General features: G+C 42.1%; 1 protein-coding gene across 1 annotated transcript in view; it reads left to right on the top strand.

Moving 5' to 3' along the window:
* The window catches only part of LOC118839981 (kalirin), a 413,338-nt gene that overhangs the window by 349,223 nt on the left and 37,038 nt on the right, over nucleotides 1-27,077 (top strand). Inside the window, exons 24-30 of the mRNA XM_036747488.1 lie at nucleotides 3,503-3,572; nucleotides 8,913-9,002; nucleotides 12,250-12,342; nucleotides 18,528-18,639; nucleotides 20,413-20,603; nucleotides 21,066-21,167; nucleotides 23,767-23,909. Coding sequence (XP_036603383.1) covers nucleotides 3,503-3,572; nucleotides 8,913-9,002; nucleotides 12,250-12,342; nucleotides 18,528-18,639; nucleotides 20,413-20,603; nucleotides 21,066-21,167; nucleotides 23,767-23,909 — 801 coding nt within the window. The remainder of the gene's footprint in view (nucleotides 1-3,502; nucleotides 3,573-8,912; nucleotides 9,003-12,249; nucleotides 12,343-18,527; nucleotides 18,640-20,412; nucleotides 20,604-21,065; nucleotides 21,168-23,766; nucleotides 23,910-27,077) is intronic.

The following is a 27,077-nucleotide window of genomic DNA, read 5'->3' as shown; positions in this document are numbered from 1 at the left end:
AAATGGTCATCTCATTGTCCCTTAGAATGCAGTTCTCAGCTCTGTGTCAGGTTCCAATTCTTTCGCAATCATTTCCTCTATTTGCTAAGGGGCAGCATGGCATAGTGTCCTTGAAGCCAAGAAGACCTGGGTTCAAGTGTCACCTCTGACACATACTGGCTGTGTGACCTCAGACAAATACCTTGTTCTCTCCAGGGCTATAGGAAACTTCCTATGACAATAAATTGCACAGAAGGTGCCAACCAGTATTGATGGAGGGTGTTTCCTCCTCTGGAGGTTCTGCATGCCAATGAAATCACAGGTCTAGGTCTGCCACTTTATCTCTATTTTCTTTTTTTGGAAGCAATCCGGGTTAAGTGACTTGCCCAGGATCACACAGTTAGTGTCTGAGGCCAGATTTGAACTCAGGTCCTCCTGACACCAGGGCTGGTGCTCTATCTACTGTGCCATCTAGCCACTCCCTCTATTTCCTAAAAATAAGCTTAAGATAATTAAACTAAAGTTGTAGGACAAGTAGAGAAGGAAACTCCAATGAGGTCAGATGGCCTGTTGGTGGTGATTTAAGTTCTAAGATAGTTGAAGATTTGAGCTAAAATTAAAAATTGTATTATGTTTTCAATTCCATTCTATAAATGTTTATTAAGTATCTTCTCTGCATAAGGCCCTCTGCCAGGTAGTGGGGATACAAAGACAGGTGAGATATAGGTTCATACAGGGAATAGCCTTATGCATAGAATGCAATGAGCCAAGTTCTACCAGGCTCTGGAATTATTAGGAATTGAGAGACGGCTCCCTTCAAAGATGCTCATTGGATTATCATTATTATGGTTGTGGTGGTTGCTCCTCACATCAACAGCTAAGCAGGACAAGCATTATTATCCCCATTTTAGAGATGAAAAAGTAAGTGTGCTTTGGGGTGGGGGTGGGGAGAGAACATGTTAAGCACCTACTAAGTGCTAAACCGACAGCTAGATGGTACAGTGGATAGAGTGCTGGGCCTTGAGTCAGGAAGACTTGAGTTCAAATCTTACCTCAGACATGTACTAGCTGTGTGACTCTGGGCCATCCATCTTTCATAAAACCATGTTGGCTCTTAGTGTTTAATGTTTTCTTTTCTAAATGCTCAGAAACCATTCCCTTTGCCTCAGTTTCCTCATCTGTAAAATGAGCTGTAGAAGAAAATGGCAAAACACTCCAGTATCTTTGCCAAGAAAACCCCAAATGGAATCATGGAGAGTAGTCACAAGTAAAATGACTCAACCGCAACATGTGCCAAGAACTTTGCTAAGCCCTAGGGATACAAATATAAAAGCAAGACAGCCCTTGCCCTCAAGAAGCTTAGGCTCTAACCAAAGAAATACCACATACAAAGGACAGTGGCCAGGGAAGGGACTTTTGGTGGAGGGAGCCCCAGGAATGGTGAGTAGAGCTACAGGGCAATCAATTGTCAGACCCTTCCCAGAAGCAATTTTAATGTTGATTTTATTAAGGTTACCAGGGCAAAAAATGGAAAGGGGTGGAGAGAGGAGGATATCATAATGCATGAGGCAGCAGAGAAGAAGGCAAAATGTTCCCAGTGGATGGGATCTGGAGCTGGATTTGGAGCTGGCTAGATATGTTGAGTTAGGCAAGCTTGTACTCAGTCAATAGTCAATCACCAATCGGGGGAGCTCAGCCTCCAGGCAGAGTTTCAAAATTTAGTGGATTAGATTAACTCCCCTACTAGAGGGTGCTGTTCCTGGTAAGTGGGGGAGGTGGGTGGGGGCAGGTTGCTGCTGCTGCAGGAGCCAAATGGCAAGATCTCTGGGCTGGATGGCTGGATGGGATGTGAAGCATGATCTGGGGGCTTCTGGTTACATTGGATGAGGGGAGTTTGCACTCGTTTACCAATCAGCGATTTTAAGTGCTTCTCCCAAAGTTACATACAGCACTTAGAAATGTCAGAGCTAGGATTTAAATCCAGGTCTTGAGACTTAAAAACCCAGAAATGAGGGGAAATCTAGATCAGGAGTTACAATGTAAGCTTATGGCTATGACCTTGGTCCTCCATGGCTCAGTTTTAAAGGAATCCAGCATGAGGGTAGGGAGTTTCCATTCTAACCTCCTCTGTTCTCCTTGGGACACTTCTAGCCTCCGTTCCAGACCTGAAGCTTGCTCTTTGAAGGAGCTTCCTACTTAATGGGGATGGGTGGGGGAATCAGTAGTATTGATTAAGCATCCCCATTGTACCCTGGCCAGGTGGTGCAGGAAGGTTTTGAGCATGAAACAAGAGCCTTGGATCTTAGTGAGAACCAAGTGAGAATGGAAAGTAGAAAAAACAAACAAAAAAAAAAAACAACCAAACAGAACAAGTGAAATTCAGGACACGTGTAGGAGAGACATGCAAACACACTCATTACCTCATCACTCACCTGAGCTATTAGCGGCTGCCAAGGAGATTGGTGCCACCTACAGCGGGTGGAATTAGTCAAATCAATGTGGTCATTATTTAATATCCTTTGCTAACTGAGGGAAGCAGAGGCAGAAAGAATCCAAAATTGTGAAGAAACCACCAATCCATTATGTTTGCCTTCGAATGCTGAACTTTTTCCCTTTCCCTTTCCTTCCGCTTTGTTTTCTTTGGTTTTCTCTTTCCTTTCTTTTTTCTTCTCTTTTCTCTGTGGCAGCAGATTTCTCCTCCTAATAATGGGTGGCTCCAGCTTATGTTCAAATGACTCTGTATTCCCTGAGCACAATGTGCTTCACTTGTTGCTTTTTTCAATTTGAAATGAATATAGTGGCCTTTTCTCTTCTCACTGATGGAAAGGACTGATGGCAGAGAGAACCCAAAATGGCAGATGATCATTTCTGATTACTAATGGAATATGTTATGTGGTTTTCCCCCCTTCCTAGCTGTTCCTTATCTCAGACTTCTATTGAAATGAGTTTATATTTCTTGAGCTCCCTCTGACTGATGGTGGAAGGAAAAGTTCCAGGAGCACGTATAGGGTAAAGGAGAGATACAGCGTGATATGGTAGAGAGAGCAAGAGCTTTTGGGTCATGGTACCTGCGTTCAAATCACAACTGTCACTTAGGATTGGTTTGACCCCTTTCAGAAGTCTTTCAACCACTCTGGACTTCAGTCCTCCATCTGTAAAATGAGGGGTCTCAAGGGTGGGGAACCTGCTGCCTCGAGGCTACATATGGCCCTTTAGGTCCTCAAGTGTGGCCCTTTGACTAAATCCAAGTCCATGTGAAGTTTGGATTCAGTCAAAGGGCTGCACTTGAGGACCTAGAGGGCCACATGTGGCCTCGAGGCAGCAGCTTCCCCTCCCTTGGTCACTACATGATATCTAAGGTATCTCTTGACTGTAAAGCCATGATCCTCTAAGGTTGAAAATCTTATCCCACAATGTTTACAAAATAGAGGATTCAGACTGATTATCCAGTCTAATTCACGGTGTGGTGGTCTGGGGGCTCAGCTGTACAGAGTGTCTGATTTTGGCCTCTCTCCCATTGCAGCATCTTCCTCAAAGAACTGGAGAAGTACGAACAGTTGCCTGAGGACGTTGGACACTGCTTCGTCACCTGGGTAATGGGCCTTAAATATCTCTTTTTATCCTGTTGTTCTTTCAAATCCAGACAGGGCCAAGGGATAGAGACCCCTGCCTTCCATACTGTGGCTCTCATGCAATCTGGGTCACTGCCAATCTACCTTGAGATGGAATGCTTACAGATGGGCCATCAGTAGATTCTCAGAGGGACAGAGCATGAGACAAAGAGAACTAGGTCCTTCTTGTGTTAGCTGTAGACCCTTCATTTTTTAAACCTTGGTTTTCTTCACTGTATAAGGAGAGTGGCACTCTCCCATGGAAGGCAAGGACAAGAACAATACATTTCACAGGCTTGTCTCTGAGAGGAAATAAGAGGCTCCCAAGTGACTTTTTTCTGTGCTCTGTCCTTGTTCGCCATACACAATGTCCATCCTCTTCAATCCCCGCGAATCTTTCCCCAATCCACCCTGGCTTTCTGTCTCCTCCATGGAAGTGTGTAGAAGCTACTTAAATTGGTTCCCTTTGTAGGAGTCGGTCAGTTTGTTATTCTCCAGTATGGTGTGTTGGGCCAGCGAGTGGGAGAATGTTCATATTTTTACATTTGCGGGTTTTCCTTAAGCTCATAAATCCCAAACACTGGTGAACCTCCTCCCTTAGTTCATTTGCTAGTTCATTCTTCTTTTGTTGTAGTCCTTTAAAAGTAGAAGTCGAGAAAGCCTCAGGTACACTTTCAGACAAGAGCCTTGGCAGCCCAGTCTAGGACCGGTTTTCCTCAGTGGCTATCAGCCCTTTATCAACCTGAACAGTTTAATTGAGTTTTCTATTTCCTTCCTGCTACCCACAGACGTAGACCAGCGAGGTTCCTGAACAGATGCAACCTCCCCCTCTCCCAAAGGCACAGAGAGGCACATAAAATGATACAACAAGCTCATTCAAGCCCTAGCGAAAGAGGATCCCATTTTAACACTGTAGGCAAGCTCAAGGTGTCCCAAAAAGTCTTAATGAATTTTTTAAAAATTTTAATAAGTTTGAGTAAGCTTTAATAATTGTAAACCTGCACTAAGACTTTTGGGACGTGCTGTACAGCAGCTGTGGAATTGCACTGAGTTTCTGCTCTGTGGCAACACCACTCAGTAAGATTCAGAAAGGAGGCCCAGTTGGCTCAGCAGGGCCAGAAAGGACCTCTTTAATGGAACAGGAACCGCGCTCTTTTTCAGCTGTTGAACGCTTGCTGTCTTTCCATTCCTCCACACTGACAATTTTCTCCATTGAGCAGAATCGAGAGCTGGGTGTGGCCTTTGCCAAGTGCATGTGGCAGACAGTACTTCCTTCTGGGTGTCTCAGGCCTTGGGTCCTTTCCCTATTGTCTGCTGAGCCTTGGCAGCTGAGAGTTTCTCTGTGTCCAGAAGGCATATGCTCTGGTGAAAGCACAATTGGAACTGGACCTATGATTTCATTCTCATAAAGACTCCTGGGTTAGGGAGCTTTCCCTATATCAATACAGGTCTACACTTTCTCCAAAGTTTATAGACTGTGCGTGTATGAAGAGAGAGAGAGAGAGAGAGATCTATAGATAAAGCTCTATTGACATCTATAGAAATAGATATATACACAGTTTATAAATATAGATGTCTATACATATAGATGTAAATAGATATTTGTCTTAGATCACTCAGCTGGTATCAGAGGAGTGTCTTGTACCTAGGTCTTCCAGGTTTCAAGGCTGGCTCTCTAGACTCTATATCACTCTGTTCCCAGGAGATTCAGTTCTCATTAGGGAGCTAATACTTAGGAAGCAAATCTTCATCTTCTTGCCTCAGTCACTGTCTCTAGCTCCTGTTTTATTGAGTCAGGATATAGGATCCTTACATGGCTGTTTCCCATCTGATCCTGTAGGGAAATTATTTCAGCCAGGAACAGCTTTTGAATCTAAACCTCGGGCCCAATTCTACCTGAGGTTTTTGTTTGTTTGCTTTCATTACTTTCTAATGAGCTATAGGGCAGCTAGGTGGCACAGTGGATAGAGCACTGGGCTTAACCAGAAAACCTTCCTGAGTTCAAATCCTGCCTGGGACACTTAACTCACTATGTGACCCTGAGCAAGTCACTTAACCCTGTTTGCCTCAGTTTCCCCATCGCTAAAATGAATTGGGGAAGGAAATGGCAAATCACTCTAGAATCTTTACCAAGAAAACCCCAAATGGAGTCACAAAGAGTCAGACATAACTGAAAAACAACTTAACAACAATAAGCCATATCCTTTTGGTCTGGCAGGCTCCGGCCTTTTCATTGCTCCCACCACTCCTTGCCTAGATTCCAAATTTCCTGGACTCTTCATATTCTCTCAAGTCTAGGCTGGACATCTTTCTTTCACTTAGTTTCTATCCCCCAAATCAACAGTCTGATCCATTAACTAAGATCGTGTGGTGGGTGTGACTTTAGCCAAATACACATGGCAACGGAAGTTGGGTATTTTTAAAAAATGATTTTACTAGCGGCTAAGAAAGACAGTGTGGGAATCTCCTGGTTCCAACTCCTTCCTCTAATGAAAACTGACTGTACCACCCTGAGCAAGTCACTGAACCTCTCAGTGCCTCAGGCAACCCTCTAAGCCGGTAGAAGTCACAGATCTGCACGTGTGGAGATCTACGTTGATAGAAGAAGTTTCTTCGCTGGGAGTTCCCTACACCAATAAAATAATAGTCTCAGTCCAATAATAAAAACGATGACAACCAGCAGCTAAGAGAAAAATGTAAAATAAGACAATTTACAGGACACAAAATTGATAAGTTACAGAACATAGGAAAGAAGCACTTATCCCAAGATGTTGCCCAGCCAGCTATAACCAGCTGTCACAACTTCCTGAAATTAATTAGCCCTCTGTTTTTTATCTTTCTGACCCTTGGATTCTAGTTAATATACTTATCTAAATCCTTGTTTCCCAGATGCCAACCCTTGGCAAATTTTTTACTAGCCTTCAAAATATTTGGTTGGCAGCTAGGTGGGATGCATGGAATCAAATGCTAAATTTTTAAGTCAGGAAGACTTGAGTTCAAGTCCTGTATCAGATACTGCCCAGATACTGGGCAAGGCGTTTAAGCTCTCTCAGCCTCAGTTTCTCCAACTCTAAACTAGGGATGACAACAACACCTGGCTCCCAGGATTATTGTAATTGTCAAACTAGATAGCACATATAAAGTACTCTGAAAACTTTAAAGTACTATATAAGTGCTAGCTATTATAATTATTTTCTACCAAGATTCTTATTTCTTAAAACTAAACTTAAAAAACTGATACTTTCTTCTCCTAGAACTTTGTTTCTTGAAACCCCCATTTGCTTCTCACAATTCACACTTCTGAGCAATTAAGGGTATCTAACCTGGGACCACACAGGGAAAGGGGGTCCATGGTAGAAAACTGGGACATTTTACAGTTTTTATATGGTTAACACTATAGTTAACTAACTATACTTAATACAGTTAACATTAATTTTTAATATAGTTAACACTGATCTAGTTAACTAGATATTTATTTATCTAGATAAATTGTTCCTAACCTAAGGTCTATATATATTTCAATATAATTGTTTTCCTTTGTAATCCTATGTATTTTATTTTATGCATTGAAAAACATTATTCTGAGAAGGGGTCCATGGGCTTCACTACACTGTCAAAAGGGAGGGTCCAGGAGATGAAAAAGAAGTCCTGATAGATGCTAGTTTCCCATTAATGATCTCATTTTATCCTTTTGACAACCACCTAGATTAGATAGGAAAGGATTTTCTCCCATCTTACAGATAGAAAAAAGTGAGAAGTAAAGTAATCTCTAGGCCTGGCCCCAGCATATGGGTAACATGATGTCTTAGGAGAGGGCCTGGCCTGTAACCATTTCTGCTAATGTCTTACCTATGTTTACAAGAATTCGTTCTCTCATTTATTCATTCAGCAAGCATTTTAGGTGCTTACCATGTGCCAGAGAATCCAGCCCACATACAGGAGTCACAACATACAACTTCTACAAATAATAAGAAAAGTGTCATCTCTTTGCAGATGCACAATGGGTCAGCTGTGCTAGAACTAGCCTCTTTCTCTAACCACACTAGGAGACTGTCTCTACCAGGTTCTGCTTTATAAAGAAGTGCACAAAATGAGCTCCTCTATCATTGTGACTCTGTGTTTTCCTGGGCACATGCTCAGACAACTGTGGAGGTCCCTAGAGAGCTCCAATGAGGACATAAAGTTCAATTGACTGGATCCAAATAGAAATGGAGATTATTCATAAGGCCCTCATGTAGTAGTAATGAATGATACCTTTCATTTGCCTAAGTCTAGTTACTTTTCCCACATCTGTGGCCTCAGTTTAGTCTCATAATGATTTTATGTTGTAGTTAGAAAGAGATATTAACCCCACTTTATAGAGAGGAAAACTGAGAGCTAGTAGAGTGATATGCCTAGTCCTCTAGCTAAAAATTACAGGACCATAGATTTTAGAAGCAGAATAGACCTAGTGGGTCATCATCACATTATAGCCATCAAAGGGATCTCAGAGATTCCAGACCAACTCCCTCAATTTACAGAAGAGGGAACAGAGACCCCAAGAGGGTAAGTGGCTGACCTCAAACCTTAGCTTCAGTTCTACCTTCTTACTTTCCCCTTCATTGTTTATGGCCATTTTTTGATTCAAAAGAAAGCAAAACCGTTTTGTCATTTGTTAAGCCAAGCACCCCACTGGCAACTTGTTCTCTGGCTGTCAACGGTAAGTATCACATCCAACCCAAGAAGGGCTGCCATGCTTCTTTTCTCACTCCTTGGTTTCTCTGTTTACAACAAATACAATCAGTTCTTAATTATCCACCAATGGGGAGTTATGTTACAGATAATTCAAAACAGTTGAAAATTCCCATGCCAGCACCATTTAGCTTTCTTCATTAGTTAACTGATTCACTTTCCTAATGATGTCTAAATCAGGTTAAAATTGAAAATAGTTCAAAAATAAAATTTAATTCAAACATATAAACATTTTTTTAAAAGTAATTTACATTTCCTGAACATACAAATTGATTGCACAGGAAAAGTATCCCAAAAGCATGTTGAGAATGACAGGTTTGGTCAGCTGACCTGTAGACACTGCTCTAATGAGTATAGAGATGGAAAAAGAAGAGTGTACATGTTTATGCGTAAATGTGTGTGTGTGTGTGTGTGTGTTAGAGGTATATCCTCAGACTGAAAGGATATCCTTGAAGTCAATTCATCCATCCCCCTGCCATATATAAGCCATCCAAAGTCCATGGATGTCATTCATTTTTCCTATTATATGTACATAGGGCAGAAGGCTACCAAATGTTTATCCATGATTTTCCCTGTCTTTGGTTTTTCCAGGCAGACAAATTCCAGATGTACGTCACCTACTGTAAAAACAAGCCTGATTCCAGCCAGTTGATCCTGGAGCATGCAGGCACCTTCTTTGATGTAAGCTGCTCTTTCCAGTGTGTGGGCAGGGTGGAAATCCTTTGTCCTTTGGGACAGGGAGATTGAGGGACATATGTCTTCTGCTTCTTATCCTTTCTTATACTCCTTGCAAACTTATCTCCCACTGGCCAAAGCATTATCTCACACCAGAGAGCTCTTCTTGGGGGAAGGGGGCGGTGATGGGGACAAAATACCTTAATCAATAGCTGCGTTTTAGTTTCTTTTTGATTGTGAGAATGTTGGTTAGAAACGTATGGTGGAAAAGAGGTTCATTAGCCATATTAAAAGTACAATACCTAGGACAGCCAAAGGTAGTGGTAGAAGGGTTGGCTAGGTGAGCACCTTAAAGCTTTCTTAGTTTATTTTGCTAGGTATATCTCAATATTTTGGCATTGTTATGTAAGGCAAGTAATGTCTTAATCAGAGATATTTGGGGCTATGGAAAATAGTAATTAGTGAGTAAGGCAGTGCTCTGTAAATGAAAATATCTGGCTAGCAAGTGGTCAATACCTTTATAATATTATTACCCACAGAATAATCTCCAGTCTTCCACTCATCTAGTGTATCTTGCACCTTAATATCAAAATAAGCTTCTTAAAATATTGTTTTCATCATAGCACTCTGTTGGTCCAGATTATATAATGACTCCCCCTTGCCTGGCATAAAAAGTCCAAATTCCTAGTGAAGTCTATTTTTTAGAATTAAACATGTTTGTAAGCAGTGGGTAAAAAACCTACAGATAAGGATAAATTGGATATAAGTAAAAAAGGGTAATTAATTAGTCAAACTCATGGAGAAGGGCAAGAATAAAATCAAGGCTACAGTAGAGGTGTTGACCTTGGCAAGAAGGGCCATTTACTTTTCTGAGACTAGAGCAAAAGAAAAAATAGGGGATATGTGTGTGTGTGTGTGTGTACATATATATATATATATATGTATTGCATATATGTGTATATATACATACACACACATATATGCACATATAGAGATATATATGTTTTGAAATGTGGAGCAGGTGAGAAAAATAAAGCTCATGATGAATGGCCTTACCATTTTCATTTGGTCAAGTAAGAGTCATGGCCCTCTGCTAAGAGGAAGAGGTGAAGAAGAAGATGTCATCAGGGGTCAGAGGGAAGAAGCTTGAACCAGCAACTATAGGAAGTATTAGAGCTGATAACTAAAGAAAAAAGGCTTCATATGTACAAGTGAGGACTCTTGATTTAAAATAAAAATGAATTTCTAGTATACTGAAGCAGCACAGTGGTATGACTTCCTGCACTGTCATTCAGCTGACAGTGGAGGAAACCCAGATACAGAATTTGGAAGGCTATGAGCAGCCATGGGACAAGAGAGATAGGGGATTCAATGGTAGTAAACAGTTTATAGTTGAACTGGCAAACCTTAAGGTCAAGAATATGAAGGAATAGCCCAGAGGGCTATAAAACTTGTGTATATACCCTTTGACCTGGCAATACTACTACTAGTAGTTCCATATCACAAAGGAAAAGGACCTATATATACAAAAAAATTTATAGCAGCTCTTTTTGTGGTAACAAAGGATTGGATATTGAAGTGATACTCATCAGTTGGGGAATGGCTGAACAAGTCATGGTATATGATTGTGATGGAGTACAATTGTGCTATAAGAAATGCTGAACAGGATAGTTTCAGAAAAACTTGGAAAGATTTATATGAATTGATGCAAAGTGAAGTGAGCAGAACCAAGAGAACATTGTACACAGTGACAGCAATATTGTAGGATGATCAACTATGAATAGCTTGGCTATTCTCAGCGACATGATGATACAAATCAGTTCTGAAGGACTTATGATGAAAAATGCTATCCACCTCCAAAGAGAGAACTGATTGAGTCCCAGTTCATATTGAAGCATAATTTTTTCACTTTATTTTTCTCTAACATGACTAATATGGAAATATGTTTTTCATGATTTCATATTTATAATTATTATTACAAATCTTGCCTTCTCAAAGGGTGAGGGAGGGGAAGAAAGGAGGAAGGAAGAGAATTTGGAACTCACTTTTAAAAAAAATGGAGGTTTAAAAACAAACAGTAAATTTCTTTTTAAAAAAAAAAAAAAAGAATGAAGGAAGGAAAGTGAAGCTGGAGCAGGGGTGATGGACTGAGAGAGCAAAGAGAGGGCAAAGGCACTGAAGGTCACAGTGACTATGCGCCAAAGGTATCAGAATAGTAAATTAGAAGGACAGAGTGCTTAAAAGGACAGTGTGTAAAAGGCACTGATCAAAGAGAGGAATTTTAGGGTTCAAGATTATGTAAGTAGAACAGTTACAGGGCATGGCGAGATCCCAAGCACGGTCACCTCTGAGGTTTGTTGAAGTAGAACAAAGCCACAAATCACTGGAATTTGAGGAGGTCGATGAACCAAGTGGCCAGTGTTTTGTAGGTGACAGAAGCATGCATCTTGAAGTGCCTAAATATGAGGACCGAGGGTGAGGTGGAGGGAAATACAGTGACCCACATACTGAGTTCCTTGAGAAAGAAGGAAGAGTGATGTGGACGTCTATAGATGACTATGATGAGGATCTGAAATGGGCAATATGGATAGGTAGAGTGAACCTTAAAGGAGAATGGTTTGAGTGACAGCAGTGGAGCCAAGAGGGGTCTCTAGAAGTAGCAGTGCAAGAAGAATTCTGACTCTCTTTCCTGGTCTGTTGTGTCAGGGGATCATGAAAGGAGTGCTTTGTATTAGGGATGTCTTCCAGAGGGAGTCCTATTTGTATGAACACAAGACAGACACAGTGCGAAAGAAAGACATCTAGAGTAAAGGGCAGTTTGATAGCAACTACGTAGTGGTTCCAGAGTTCAGTGTGGAAGGAAAGGGCAAAGGTGGACAGGTGAGGCTTCCAGAGGAAGTAGGGATAAGTTGAATGGGAACAACAGAGCAGGGAGTGGAGTTTGGGCAGAAGGGTTTTTAGCAGTTCTGAATTAGGGATTAGGGGAAGAGCAGGAGGCAGAAATTTATTAGCCAGAGGACAGAACATGGGAAACATTGAATATCTTGGATCCTCATCCTCCAGGTTCCTATGACAGGAAGTGGCAGCTGTGCTATTCTATTTTCTTCACATTTCTCTTTTCTCTTCCTCTCTCCTCTTAAATGCATATCTCCCCTCCTCTCTTTTCCTCTATCTCTCTGTCTCTGTCTCTCGCTTCTTTCTTCTCTCTCTGTTTTCTACCTACATCTAATCTGCTTTATATTCCTCCCTATAGGAAATCCAGCAGCGCCATGGACTAGCCAACTCTATCTCTTCCTACTTAATCAAGCCTGTTCAGAGGATCACTAAGTACCAACTGCTCCTGAAGGTACCTACCATTCCCTTAGCTCCATCCTACTCCCCTTCTCCTCCACCTCTCACCTAATATATAAGATCAGGTGTCTGAGCATTATTCATAATGATGGAGAAGTCTCCAACCCAAGACCCTTTCTAGCTTCCATCCCAAATCAGCACTTCAAAAACTGCCAAGATTTAGTTCTCTTTGTTCTAGGCTACCTTCTCCTCTTTCTGGGATGTTTTTTGCTTGGAACATAAGAAGAAAGGAGGTGGTGGCTTTCCCTAAAAGAGAGCTTCCTATACAGTGTAATATAATACCCCCTAGGGAGGCCACCTGGTATGCTGGGTTGCCACATAAGCTTCTCTCTCTTCTCTGGCACAACACTTATGGTCGTCACGCTTCCAGCTGACTCAAGAACATGGGTTCAGGACCAAGGTTAGCTTTTCTGAGACTAGGAATCCAGGGTGTCAATAGCATTTGCCTAATTTCTGTTTGTCAAGCACAAAGCTTTTTTTTTTTTTTTTTGCAATGGACCTGGCAGTGGAGGAGAGTGTTCTTTAAGCTCTCTGGGAGCTGTTGAAATAAGAACAATCCTCATCTGTTTTCCCCTTAAGAGCAAGGCAATTTAAACTTATTATTCCACAAGTGGAAAATATATCTTATAATCTAACAAATATATTACTCTGCCAGAGGCCTGGAAAAAAACATGGTCAAAGTCCCATGATTTTTAACCAGGTCATCCCTTGAACTGCCAGGAGAGAGTCTTCCCATTTTGTCTGGTCGCTACTTAACAGGTTGCCTTTCAGATCCAGCTAAGCCTTTGGGTTAATATGAGGAAATATGGGAAGGAGCTCTGTAAGAAGTTTCAAAAGAAACTTTCAACCATGAGAATTCAGTTCAACAAATAATACTAGGCACTGAGTTAACAAAAACAAAAAGGTCCTGTATTCAAGAAGCTAACATTCTTCTGGGCAATACAGCATAATGTGTGAACAGATGAGTATTTGTATAATAATTTGATGAGATGGAGGGAGCATTAACTCTGCTGACTCCAACTCATCCTTCAAGGGAGAGTTTTAAAAAATGTTGTTCAGAAGGGAGTAATGATTCATGATTTAATCTGCTCACAATTCATATTGTGAGGCACTCTTAGCAGGTAAAAGTGTGACCCTATAAGAAGTTCAAGGAAAAAAGTAAAGATAAGTTGGGCAGGCAAGTACCGATCAGGATAAGGATGAGGGAAGACAGAGATTTGTTCCCTTGTGCTTCTGATTACATGCGTTGGATATAGGAGCCTGGCTGTGCATCATTCCCACCTACCACCTTTCTCTTTTCTTCAGACACTTCCTATCTGTGTGACTCTAGAACAGTTACTCTGAGACTCTTCTGTAAAGTGGGGATTTAGAATGTTTTCACTCCCTCCCACAGATCGTAGATCTAAAAGTGCTATGTGAATGGGAACTGTCAATTATTAACTTTATTATTTCTACAAAAGATCTGAGGCATTCAGACTTCAATATGACAACATACATTTCTGAAAATCACTCTATCTATCACTCTTTAGGATTATAAAGCTGATCCAAGTTGCATTGGGAATAAAAGAAACAAGGCAACAGGTCTAAAATAAATGTCATTGACTTCACTTCTTATAATTCCCCTTGTGTTATGAATCCCTGGGATTCTCTGACAGGGACTGAGAAAGGCATAGTCAAAAGAGGTCGGGAGTGGGGTTCTGGAAGAGAGAAAAATACAGAAAATTCTGAGGATATTTGCTTATCAGCAACTGCTGGAAATAGGATACTGATGAAATGGGAGAGAAAAGCAGGCGCTAAGAAAATGAGCAGGGTCTCTCTACAGCACCTTGAATGCTGTCTTTTGGGCATTTTTCATGTGTGTCTGACTCTTCGCACCCCCTTTTGGGGTTTTCTTGGCAAAGATACTGGACTGGTTTGGCCATTTGCTTCTCCAGCTCATTTTACAGATGAGGAAACTGAGGCAAACAGGATGAAGTAACTTACCCAGAGTCACACAGCTAATAAGTGTCTGAGGTCAAATCTGAACTCAGCTCTTCATGACTCCAAGCCCAACATTCTATCTACTGCGCCACCTAGCTGCCCTGCATAGAATGTAACAGGACTTTAATAAATGTTTGCTGAATTGAAATGAATTTAAATGGATAACCTGGGGGTGGGTTGGAGGAAACATGGAATCCTTGCCAAAAGCTATTGTGAGATAATTTTTAAGGCTAGTTTAAGTCTATAGCAAAAGTTCCAGCTGAATAAAAGGAAGAAAAAAATAGTTTGCTGAACTATTAACATCAATAATAAATAAGAAAGGTTTTTACAAATAGACTCTGGGGTTTTCATCATTGAAGTCTTTTGTGTTCCAAGTAACTTGACTTTTAATTAGCGATAATCTCCTCCAAGGGATGGAAGACTTTAGATGAAATAGAAGAATGGGAGCCATATGCCCATTATGGAGTTTGATATTCACTGTACAAATTGCTTCATTTGCCACATTTTTCTTGTTGGGCTCTTAATGAAATGTGTAGTGGTTCCTTACCAGAAGCAGAGACCTGGAGAGAACTGGGTGCTCATTACTGGTAGAACATTGGCATATTCTGTTCTAAATGAATACACATTTTCCATTGTTTCTGTCTGGAAAGTTCCCCTAACAGTATCAAATTACCAGAGGATGCAGTTTGTTTTCAAAGTAAAGGGAAAAAAAACAATCAGTGAAGCAAGGGAAATTTCAAAGTTTCTGTATAACAATGATGTCAAATCAACTAAAACAAGGTGAAGTTGATAAGGAGTGTGAGATTAGGAGTCAGAAGGCCTGGGTTCAAATTCTAATTCAACCTCTTACTAACTTTGTGACCTTGAGCAAATCATTTGCCTGCTCTGGATCTTAGTTTACACACACACACACACACACACACACACACACACACACACACACACACACATATACATATGTATACATGTATGTATATGTATGTATACATATATGCATATATATGTATGTATGTATACATACATACATCAAATAAGGAAGTTGGACCAGATCAGAAGTTCCTAAACTTATTTGGCCTACCACCCCTCTTAAAAAAATTGCTCAGCGCTCCCCTGGAAATCTACTTTCTTTAACCCTTTAGTTTGGGGTTCGTTTGGTTTTTTTTTTAATTTGCATCATTTCAAAAAAATAACAATTTAAAATAACACATCTTAAATTTAGCAATTTATTATAAATTGTGAGGTTTTTCCTGAATTGAAATTTTGATGATGCAATATTGCATCATGTAACCAGTAGTATTTTATTGTAAACAAGTCATTACATGCACATATTGCTGCCGATGCATGCTGGATTCCTGACAATGCACAACATGCTTGCCTGCCAACATTTGCTTGTTAAGCCCAGTCAGCGAACTTGACCAATGATCTGTTATAACTTGCATTTTGTGGCTTATTTGGAAAATAATGTAATCACTAAGACATTAACTCTGTTGCACGACGGATGAAATGTGTACAAACTTCTTCAAAATTTTCTTCTCTTCTTTCCATGTGCTTCCACTGCCCCCATATTTTTATTCAATGACCCCCCAATTGCACCTGAGGCTACTACCGCCCCCCCATTGCTCCTGTGCCCCCAGGGGGTGGTATTGCCCACTTTGGGAACCTATGGTCCAGATGATTTCTGAGGTCTTTCCCAATTCCAAATCGACGATCCCATGTACCTAAATCCATGGGAAAAGAGGACATAGCTGAGACTTTGTAACTTGTCTCCAAATTTAAAACTCTTCTTCTAAACTAGAAAAAGCTCACTTGTATGCCTGTCTGATGGTGGGAATTTGTCAAGAGGAGCAAGACTTATTCCACTGGTGATGGGGGAAGAGGATAGAGAGGGTTGGGGATAATTGAGAGAATTCATGAAGAGTTTCAGAAGTTAAAAAAAAGCATCTCTTGGCTTTGGCCACACATTGATCTAAAGAGCTTTCTTACGGAAAGAGGCAATGGACCTGGGTCTAAATCTGCCTCTTCCAACCCCATCCCTGACATTTATTGGCTATGTGAGAGATAACGAGTTAGTGAATTTCTCTGAGCCTCAGTTTTCACATCCATGAAGTGGAGACAGAAATGCCATCTGCCTCGCAGGGTTGTGAGGATGCAATCAGATAAAACATGTAAAGCACTTGTAGCTATTAAAGTACCACATGTGAGTTTGTGTGTGGAGCCTTGTACTGGACTATGGGAGGAGGGAAAAGCAGGAAAGTTGATCCATTTCCCATCTTCAGGGAGCCCTCACCCTGGTAGGGGAAAGAAGAGAACCATTTACACATAATGGATATATGGATAATGGGAAGAGCGTGGGACCAGGAAACAGGAGACCTGGTTTCTAGTCCCATCTAGCCACTGAGCCCTTGACCTCTCTGGGTCTCAGTTTCCTCATCTGTAATGAGAGGGTTGGACTAAGTGACCTCCAAGGTTGCTTCCCACTCTGACATTCAGTGATTCTATGGAGTTCTGTGTTTATGGTCCCTACCCTCTGAGATCTCCTAGGATAATAGAGGAGACACGGGCTTCCCCCTTGGGGAGCTTCTCCCTGAAGTAGGAAAACAAGATACAGAGGCATTCTTATGCCTCTAAATGGAACTAGTGATAGCTTTACAGGAAGGAGATTGGATGAGATAAGATTTGTTCAATTCTTCGCAAACATTAAAGCACCATATAAAGGTTAGCTATTATTATTTATAGGACTGTGAAGTTTTCATCACATGCCTTTTTTCCACCTCCTTTATATAAATCAACAAGCGTTTACTGATTGCCTGCTGTGCGCTGAGTGGGAGGCAGAATTGTGCAGTAGATAAAGAGTGGGTCTGGAAGACTTGAGTTCAAGTCTCTCCTCTGGAACATCTTTAAGTGCCTCCAAGCAGCTCTAGACGACTCTAAGTGGCAGAAGAGTTGCTGAACTGCATTGGTGGAGGGGTTATGGTTACAACTCCCTATACTGTGATGGAATCACAGGTCCGGATCCTCCTCCCAGAAAGGCACTAGGTTCTAGGGGACACAAAGACAAAATTGAAACTTCCTATCCTCAAGGAAACTAGCTGGTTCAGTGGATAGAGAGCCAGGCCTGGAGTCAGGAAGACCCATCTTCATGAGTTCAAATCTGGCCTCAGACACTTCCTAGCTGCGTGACCCCAGGCAAGTCACCTCACCCTATTTGCCTCAGTTTCCTCATCTGTAAAATGAGCTGGAGAAAGAAATGGCAAACCATTGCAGTATCTTTGCCAAGAAAACTCCAAATGGGGTCACAAAGGGTGGGACATGACTGAAATGACCGAACAACAACAAATCCTCAAGGATCTTACATTCTATGAGAGGAGACAATATGTACACATATGTGACAGAAGAAATCCAAGGCAGTTTGAATGGGGGAGACACTCAACTAAGAAGAGCAAGAAAAGCCTCACATAAGAGATAGAGGTCTCTCTGCCTAAATGTCCTCAGTAGATATCTTGGTTGGGGGTCGGCATTTCTTCCACCTTTCAACCCTATACATTCTCTAGCCCTATTATATCTTTGTCATCAGGATTGGTAGTCAGGAAGAACTCACAAGATGTTTGTTGCAAATTTTGAGGAATTGGAAGGAACTTTGTAACAGCCAAGAGTACCCAACCCATTGACTCAAAATAAGGATTTACTTGCATGTCATTTGTGTGTAGTTAACTTGAAGAGACATGTAGCTAATCCTTCCCCAGGCATGCTTCCCTCCCAATGGCCACTGGTCCTAGGTTCATAAGAGAGCTCCTTTGCAAACATTAGCTCTTTTGAGCCTTACAGCAATAACATAGGGTATGAAGTGTAGTTGTTTTAAATCCTTATTTTTCAGGTGAGGAGATTGAGGCACAAAAAAATTAGGTGATCCTCCAAATCAGATGGCATATGGCAGAGCCAGCTCTCAAATCCAGTACTCCTGAAGATTCAGTTCTTTTTTCACTCTAGAATGCTGGGTGACATTGAATTTAGGGTAGCTCAGTCTGCAAAATTGAATGGTTGGTCTTTCCTCGGTCACCTCCCAACTTTGTCTACAGCCCTGAGGATACATATAATACAAAATAGACAAGGTGGACAAGGGGCAGGTGATCTTTGCCTCTGGGAAGCAGAGGATTGGGAGCTGTCAGAGCTGCCTTGATTATGTCTGGACTTTTTCCTTAGGAACTTTTAACCTGCTGTGAAGAAGGGAAAGGGGAGCTCAAGGACGGCCTGGAAGTGATGCTCAGCGTTCCAAAGAAAGCTAATGACGCCATGCATGTCAGCATGTTGGAAGGTAGTCATCCCTAGCGTGCCCACCCATGGACCTTCTATTTTTCCAGGACACAGAGGGGCAAGTGGGGGCGGGGAGTGTAACATAATGCCAAATATGAGGCAGAGCGGGGAGAAGTGGACAAATAAGCCCCAAATCACTAGTAACTATAAAGAATATTTAGGTATTCAGACTGACACAAAGTCCTATAAGTCAACTTGTCCATACCCCAGCCTCCGAGCAGAGCCATGCTTAAGCCATTCAGGGTATATAGGTCTCAACTCTCCTATTACATGTGTTGAGGACAAGTTAGCATATTTATTACCAAAAGTACCTGAGTTCTAATACAAAAACAGTCTTGCTGATTTAGATAAATTTACATACATTTGCATATGCAATTTATGTAGATTCTATCTCTCACCCCAATGCATTCTTCAGCCCCAGACCTTAGCTGCCAGGTTAAGTAGGCCAGGAAAGTCACAGAACTCTACAAAGGTTCATTGATCCACAGGAACCATGTTTCTTTGGCTTAGAGAAGGCTTTGGTAAAGGATCATAGGACTATAGGACAGATGGACCAAGAAGGAAGGTGTTGGGAAGAGATGGGAAATGTTAGAAGAGACAGAATTCAGTGCCTGAGTCAGGACAGGCAAGCAGAGATTTAAGGAAATACCTGTGCTTAGAACCAGCCCCTGCCATCTTCCTGATTATGGCCAAACCAGATTAAAATGTAATTGGGAAATGTTTAACAAAGTAAATAAAAATACAATACAACATTGATAATTTAATTTGTACTTTTCAGCAGGATCCATTTTTATTTGAGTTAGATAGTTCTTTCCTGTCTTTGTCTTCTCCAAAGAACTTGTCTAACTTCAGGGCTTCCTGTACCATAAGGAGCCTGGATGATACTCAGTCCCATAGGAAATGGGGCTGGTAGGGAGGGCTGAGGGGGAAGGGAAGCTTTGAGGAACTCATCTCCAATATGGGCATTTGCTGCCTGATTAGATTGCCTATATCAGCCTCACTACTCCGTTCCTTCCCTCTCCTTCCTCCAGGCTTTCCCCTCCTCCCTGTAACCTTAGCTTCTCTGGCCTTTCAAAGACATATATGCCAAGCTTAAAATTCCATGATCTTTGAGCATTTTGTTCATGACACTGCTAAATGTAATACAGTTCTAGCTATGGTAGCCATTGAAGCAAGAATAAATCCTAAATAAATGTCCTCCAAAAAGAAAAGCTAACAAGAAAACTGGAATCCAGGCTAGTCAGTCATTGACTTGGCCTCCAATCCATTCCAAGCCCTGAGTTAGAAGAAGTAGAGAAGATATGAAGAAAGTCTAACATTTACTAAGCAGCCACTATGTGTCAGTCCTGTGCTAAGTCCTGGAGATACAAAGAGAGGTAAAAACAGCCCCTGCCCTCCAGGAGCTTATGTTCTAATGGGGAAGACAACATGCAATCAACCATGTCCTAACAAGATCTGTACAGTTTAAATTGGAGGTAATATTCCTTGCCCTTAGGGATCTCCCAGGCTAATAAGGAACAAAGATCGCGCGCGCGCGCACACACGCGCACACACACACACACACATACACACATTTTACATACATCCTGAAATTATAAAAAATAAAATGTACCTAGAGTCCAGAGCTCAATATGTGTGTCACCACCAGAAGTCACCAGAGCGATGGATGGTATCAATCGAAAACGCTGCTTGGGGCAGGTGAGTCTTGAGTTTGGCTGCATATAACAAGAGAAAATTCCCACTGAAAGAATGGCAATGCTTGTATGTCTTTCAGGGTTTGATGAGAACCTGGATGTCCAGGGGGAGCTGATTCTCCAGGATGCCTTCCAAGTATGGGATCCCAAGTCTCTGATCCGGAAGGGACGGGAACGGCATTTGTTTCTCTTTGAGATCTCTTTGGTGTTTAGCAAGGAAATCAAAGACTCTTCAGGGCACACAAAATATGTTTACAAGAATAAACTACTGGTAGGTGGGGTCCACAGGGAACTCCCCATTCTCATTGAGCCCTTGGGCTAGAAGGGACTTGACAAGGTCATCACATCTTTCTCCCCCCTCCCAGCACCACCCCTCTGCACCTTAATCCTAAAGCAACTCAGGCAAATGAAGTCTCTATTTGGAAAGATCCCTAGAGAGGGAGATTCCCTAACCCTCCTCATGTTCCTACTTCGATATTTACAGGCAAGAAAATTTTCTTTATGTTGACTGCTTCCTCTTCCACTCTTCTTTGGTCCTTCCCAATTTTGAACAATTGTCTCTCTGTCCTCTCATCTTGGATAGATGAACAGAATGTACCACTTGTTTAAATTTGATTGACAGCAGCCCCCTCCCGGTCCTCTCCTTTTTGTTGCCTTTCCCATCCCACCCCAGCCCTAAGTTTCCCCATTGCCCTCCCCTTCCCCGCCTCTCACAGGCCTTTCCTGTCTACAGACCTCAGAACTGGGTGTGACCGAGCACGTGGAAGGCGACCCCTGTAAATTTGCCTTGTGGTCCGGACGCACACCTTCCTCAGACAACAAAACCGTATTGAAGGTGAGTCCTGCTCCTCGGTTTTTGTTCAGTCCATGGGCATAGGGACAGTCAGCGTTCAGGGCTAAAAGACAAGAAGTCTTACTTTCTCCTCATCCCCACAGGAAAGCAGTTTGCCTAGATTTGGCTTCTAGTAAGAACTGTGATCTCACATGGATGTTGGAAGGGCAAATTAGAAAAAGACAGCAAAACTCTCAGAGATTCCAGGAGGAAAAACTGCAGCCACTGAGTCCCTCTGAAGGTGTGCCCTTCTCTGGCAGCACTATCAGTTTTCATAGACAGATAACCAAGCCATGTTTTGCCCTATCACCACATAGGGTCACAAGACTAAAAAAGAAAAAATCGGTTTGAGAAGCAACATGCTGTGATGGGTAGATGCTAGACTTGGAGTCAGGAAGATCTGGGTTTAAATACCACCTGTAACATTTACTAGGCATGTGAGCAAATAATGGGCACCTAATTAACATCTCTGAGACTCATTTTCTTAATCTGTAAAATGGGAATGCTAATACCTGGAGTGTCTATTTTGCTGTTGTGGGATTTAAATGAGATGATATATGGAAAGCACTTCGCAAACCTTAGAGCATTATGTAAATGTCAGCTGTTTTGTGATTGTTATTAATTTGGTCTAAACACACGCATGAGAATGCAGATTGATTCCTCACACAGGTAAACCAGTGTGACGAAGAAGAAGTTGAAACAGATGGATTGGGGGTGCTTGAAATCAGGGCTTGTCACCAAGAAACGAATGATATTTTGAGGTTAATGAGTGAGAGACAGAGACAGAGAGACGAAGAGAGAGAGACAGAGACAGACAGACAGACTGACAGAGACAGAGAGAAAGAAAGGAAAGGAGAGAGAGAAGAAGAGGAAAGGAGAGAGAGAAAGAGAGAGAGAGAGAGAGAGAGAGAGAGAGAGAGAGAGAGAAAAGGAGAGGAAAGGGGAAAGAGAGCATGCATGTATGTACATTTACTAAACATTAGACAGTACTTACTCTCAAGGAGATTACATTCTCATTGGGAAAAACAATACATAAAGAAGAACTGGAAAGGTAGGGGGAAGGCATCCCCACAGGGGGAAGGAAAAGCAGTAGTCCACTTTTTGGGTACTTCATCAAAATGGTCCTTCAGGGGAAGAACTCACCAATCAAAGGAGGAGGCTGTAGAGGTGGAGCTGTTGCCAGTGTGAGAAGGTGAAGGCAGAGGTAAAGAATATTAGTGATAAAGGAAGAGGCTGGTCATGCCCTGAATTGTTGGCACTTGATGGTCAGCAAAGCTATTTCATACCTATGAATGTATAAAGGACTTCAGATAATGTGCCCTAGAGGAACAATATGGGGCCTTAAAGAGATATGAGACGTGCAAAAGAATTCCATGAACTTTCCTAGAATTCATTCTACAAATCTATATTGAGTTCCAAAGGATCTAGTATAGAACAGACATGGTTCCTGCGTTTGAAGAGCACTCAGGATATACGCATATAACACAAATGCATATATACAGAGAATGAATAAAAGTGATTGGGGGTGGGAGAGAACAGCAATGTTTATTAATGTTTTAAAAGATTCTGGGTGCTGGGCCTGGAGTCAGGAAGACCTGAGTTCAGATCTGGCCTCAGACACTTACTAACTTTGTCACCCCGGACAAGTCACTTAACCTCTGTTTGCCTCAGTTTTCTCGTCTATAAAATGGGGGTAATGATAGAACTTACCTCTTGGAATTGTCGTGATAATAATTTATAAAGTCCTTAGCACAGTGCCTGATACATAGTAACCGCTGTATAAATGCTAGCTATGATAAAAATAAATAATATTTATTGTTATTATCATTATTATTAAGTGTTTACCATGTACCAAGCACCGTTCCAAGTGCTGGAGGAATAACAGAATAAATGTGCTTGGGAGGAAGGTGGCTTTGAAAAGTGGAGAACTGGCATAAAGCCCATGGGTGGAATGCTGAACTTGGAGTCAGGAAGATCTGGGTTCAAATGTCCTCTCACCTATTACCCTGGCGAAGTCGCTTAACTACAGTTATCCTTTCCACATCTCAGGGGTTAAGGGTGCAGCACCCCTGTGAGCTGGAAAATCCACATAAAATGTTTTGGCCTTCCCTTTGTACCAGAGAAGAAGTCTGAATTTTTTTTTCTTTTTTGGGGGGTGTTTACAGTACCTTATTGTAAAATTTGGGTTGATACGATGTAATACTATTCCTATATCTATGTCTACATACAATACTACATATATATATATTGTACATTTCTGAGTTTCTAAGCTTTGTCTTCTGCTGGCCTTTGTGTGTCATCTGTGGCTTCTGTAAAACTTCCCAAAAATTCCCATTTAATTTCTTATGCCTACCCACAATACATCAAAACTACTATGAGGAAAGTCATGATGTGGAAGGGATAACTGTACTCCAAGCCTCGTTTTGCTTATCTGTCGAATGGGAATAATAAATGGCACCTGGCCCACAGAGTTATCATAGGGATCAAAGGAGAATCATGCATTTAAAGTGATTAAAAAACTTAAAGGTGCTATATAAGTGTCCGCTACGGTTATTACTTATGCTTTTAAAGCCACTGTCCTCTTTCCGCCACGCCATACTAGGCCTCCAGTATTGAAACCAAGCAGGAGTGGATCAAGAACATCCGAGAGGTGATTCAGGAAAGGATCATTCACCTGAAGGGTGCTTTAAAAGAGCCGATACAGCTCCCTAAGACACCAGCCAAACAGAGGAACAATAGTAAGAGGTAACCGGCATCTCTTTCTACCTCCTTCTCTTTCTCCCTCTCTTCCTCTATCACCCAGCACTGCCTTGCACACTTGGGAAGGCTAGGTGAGTGTTTGTTTCTCTACATCCAATGGGGCTGAGGCTAGGATCCCTGTCCATGAATGGTGGCAGAGTTCTTGTAGCCACGGGGCCCAGGCTTGTCTGATCAGCCACTGCTTAGTTTAATTCAACAAATATGGACCAAGCGCCTGCCATGTGGAAAACGATGTGCCAGGTACTTCTAAGTGAAGGATGGAGCCCATTCCCTCGTGGAACTGATAAGTAAACAGGAGAAACGCTAATGCACATTAAGAAGTTAAATGATGATACAAGATTGTATTGACTCTGAGTCAGAATGAATCATGTAGATGGAGAATGCTGCGGCAGCGTTCAGTGGAGGGAGAGATCAGCAGAATCTGGAGAGCTTGGAGAAGGCTCTATTCAGTTTGAAGGGTGACCCCGGGCTTGGTAACATGCTGCCTCTGCCTACATCTCCCTCCAACATTCTGAAGCTCCTTCATTCCCAAGCTCCCAAGAGGACCCAGAACAAAGCTGAGACGTGGGGTTTGTGCATTGCAGGTGACAGCTCAAAGGTTTGCAAAGTCCCTTACAAACCTTATCTCCTCTGGACATTTTACCCCTACCATTATTATCTACGAAAGCCTTCGAGCCTTCCCTGTAACTCCTGCAACCTGACTTACCACCAGAATAATTACCATATGCCATGGAGAGCAGGATTTTCTGGGGTATAAACTCGAGACTTGGTTATAAGTGATAGTTCTGTCATTGATTTGCTGTGTGACCTTGGGCAAATCACTTTATGTCTCTGCGCCTCATTGTCCTCATCCATAAAACGACCCTGTTTGTGGGGCAGCTAGGTGGCACAGTAGACAGAGCACCAGTCCTGGAGTCAGGAGGACCTGAGTTCAAATCCAGCCTTAGACACTTATTAGCTGTGTGACCCTGGACTAGTCACTTAATCTTGATTGCTTCCAAAAAATAAAAATATAGTGATCCCGTTTGATTAAATCCTATTTGAATGCCCTATGAGTTCTAACAGTTCATGAGTCTGAAAAATAAGGGAAATTCTAATGGTAAATTAGTTTAATGTTATTAAATATTAATAAATTAAATATTAGATGTTAATAATTAATACATTCTATAATAAATTATGAGAAGCAGCATGATGTAGTTGGATAGGGAGCTAGATTCAAAACCAAGAAGATCTGGGTTCAAGTCCTGCCTCTAACATGTACTGGCTATGTGACTGTAGGTGGATCATCCAACCTCAGTGTTCTAGGTAACTATTTAAAAAAACAAACAACAACCAGAAAAAAAAAACCCATTTATTGAACTCCGTCTGTGTCCCAGGCACAGTGCTAGGTGCTTTACTATCTCAACCGATCCTCACAACCACCCTGGGTTGCTATCATTATCCACGTTTGCAGATGAGGTAACTGAAGCAGGAAGAGGCCAAGTGACTTATCCAGGGTCACACAGCTAGGATGCGTCTGGGGCTGGATTTGAACTTACGTCTTCCCAATCTCAGGCCCAGCCCTCTATTCTCTGTGAAACCTAGCTGCCTACGGAGCCTATGCATTTCAAAGGAGGTGCCAACCTGCATTGGTAAAGGCGGTTTCCTGAACTGGGAGTTCTTTATATTAGTACTCCCTATCCCTTTCCCTAATAAATCGCATTAAGAAAGGGTCCGTGGCTGCACTTGCCTGTCTTCCTTTCTCCCAGCCCAGCTCTGCCTGAGAAGCACACCGTTTATCCAATGGATTTTTATGTAGGATTCGAAGGCGAGGTGGAAAGGCAGGTTAGTGCAGGGGGAGCAGGCCAGTCTGGGTAGAATCACAAGGATCTTGCTGGCTATGTAAACCTGGGCAGCTAATTTCACCTGTCACTGACCCCAAGAAACTCTCTATGACTGTAAGTTAGAAAGAAATTGTGTTTTTGTATTGGAAAAAAAATCCATTTTTTTTGCCAATCTGATGCTCTATTATAGAAGATGCAGGAGTGTCCCTGATACCCCTCACTTACAGGAGAGGAAACTGAGGCCTGGAGAAGGTTAAGTGACTTGCCCAGGGCAACACAGAGAAGATGAGGCTGGGATTTGAACTCCAAATCTATCACTCTTTCCACCGTAACATGCTGCCTCCCCTAGTCAGGGGCAGTGCAGAGTGGACTTTGTCTCTATCATAACTGTGATTCCCCGGTCCTAGCTAAATCTCAGTGATCCCCCAAGATGCAGGAAATGCCACCTTCCTTGCCTGTCTGTTGCCAGTCTGAGCTTGTTGGAGGAGAAGGAGGGAGAGAGCACATTTATTGTCTGGATCCCCTGGACTTCTTGAGCCTTCTTGAAGTGACAGAGTTTCAGGTCTAGAGTGTTCCTGGACTTTGGTGAAGACCAGATGCTGAATACGAGTCTAAGGCCCGAGTGTCTAACACTCAAACATCTAGCATCAAAGTGATAACTACCTAACCTGCCTGTTTTAGACAAAGTCTGTGGCTCCTCATCACACTGCCCATGTGAACCTGGGCAAGCCGCTTCACTCCTCTGAGCCTCAGTCTTGCCAGGGCTCCTGGGGTTGGAGCAGCTGATTCCTACAGTCTCATCTAGCCCTAAATCTACTCCTCCCCAGATTCCCCAGTTAGCCAGTTATCTCTACTTCCCTTTAAAATACCTCGTTTTTACTTAGCTGGTTGCATGTTGTTTTCCTCCAGTCAAGTTCCCTCCTTCACGGCAATCACTCAATCAACAGGCATTTATTTATTTATTGAGCACCTCCTACTATGTGCCAGACACTATGTGCTAAGTCCTGGGGATACAAGCACAAAGAATGAAACAATTCCTACTTGCAAACAGCTCACATTCTGACGGAGTAGATAGTAAGTACATTTATAAATATACGCGTAGCATAAAGCAAATAGATACAAATATATACAAAGTAATTTAATACGAGGTGGTTTATGAGGAAGTACCCAAGCAGTTATGGGCTCCTGGAAAGGTTTTGTGCAGAAGATGGGCCCCTGGGCTGCATCTTAAAGAAGATGAGGGACTCTAAAGGGAAGAGGTAAATAGGGAGTGCATTCCAGAAGGGGGAGAAGGGGATGATGGCTCAGGCAAAATTATCTCACCACCTGG

The sequence above is a fragment of the Trichosurus vulpecula genome, chromosome 2 (genome assembly GCF_011100635.1).
Source record: "Trichosurus vulpecula isolate mTriVul1 chromosome 2, mTriVul1.pri, whole genome shotgun sequence".
Lineage (NCBI taxonomy): Eukaryota > Metazoa > Chordata > Mammalia > Diprotodontia > Phalangeridae > Trichosurus > Trichosurus vulpecula.
Note: the sequence above shows the minus strand (reverse complement) of the source record. Positions and strands in the feature narration are given on the sequence as shown.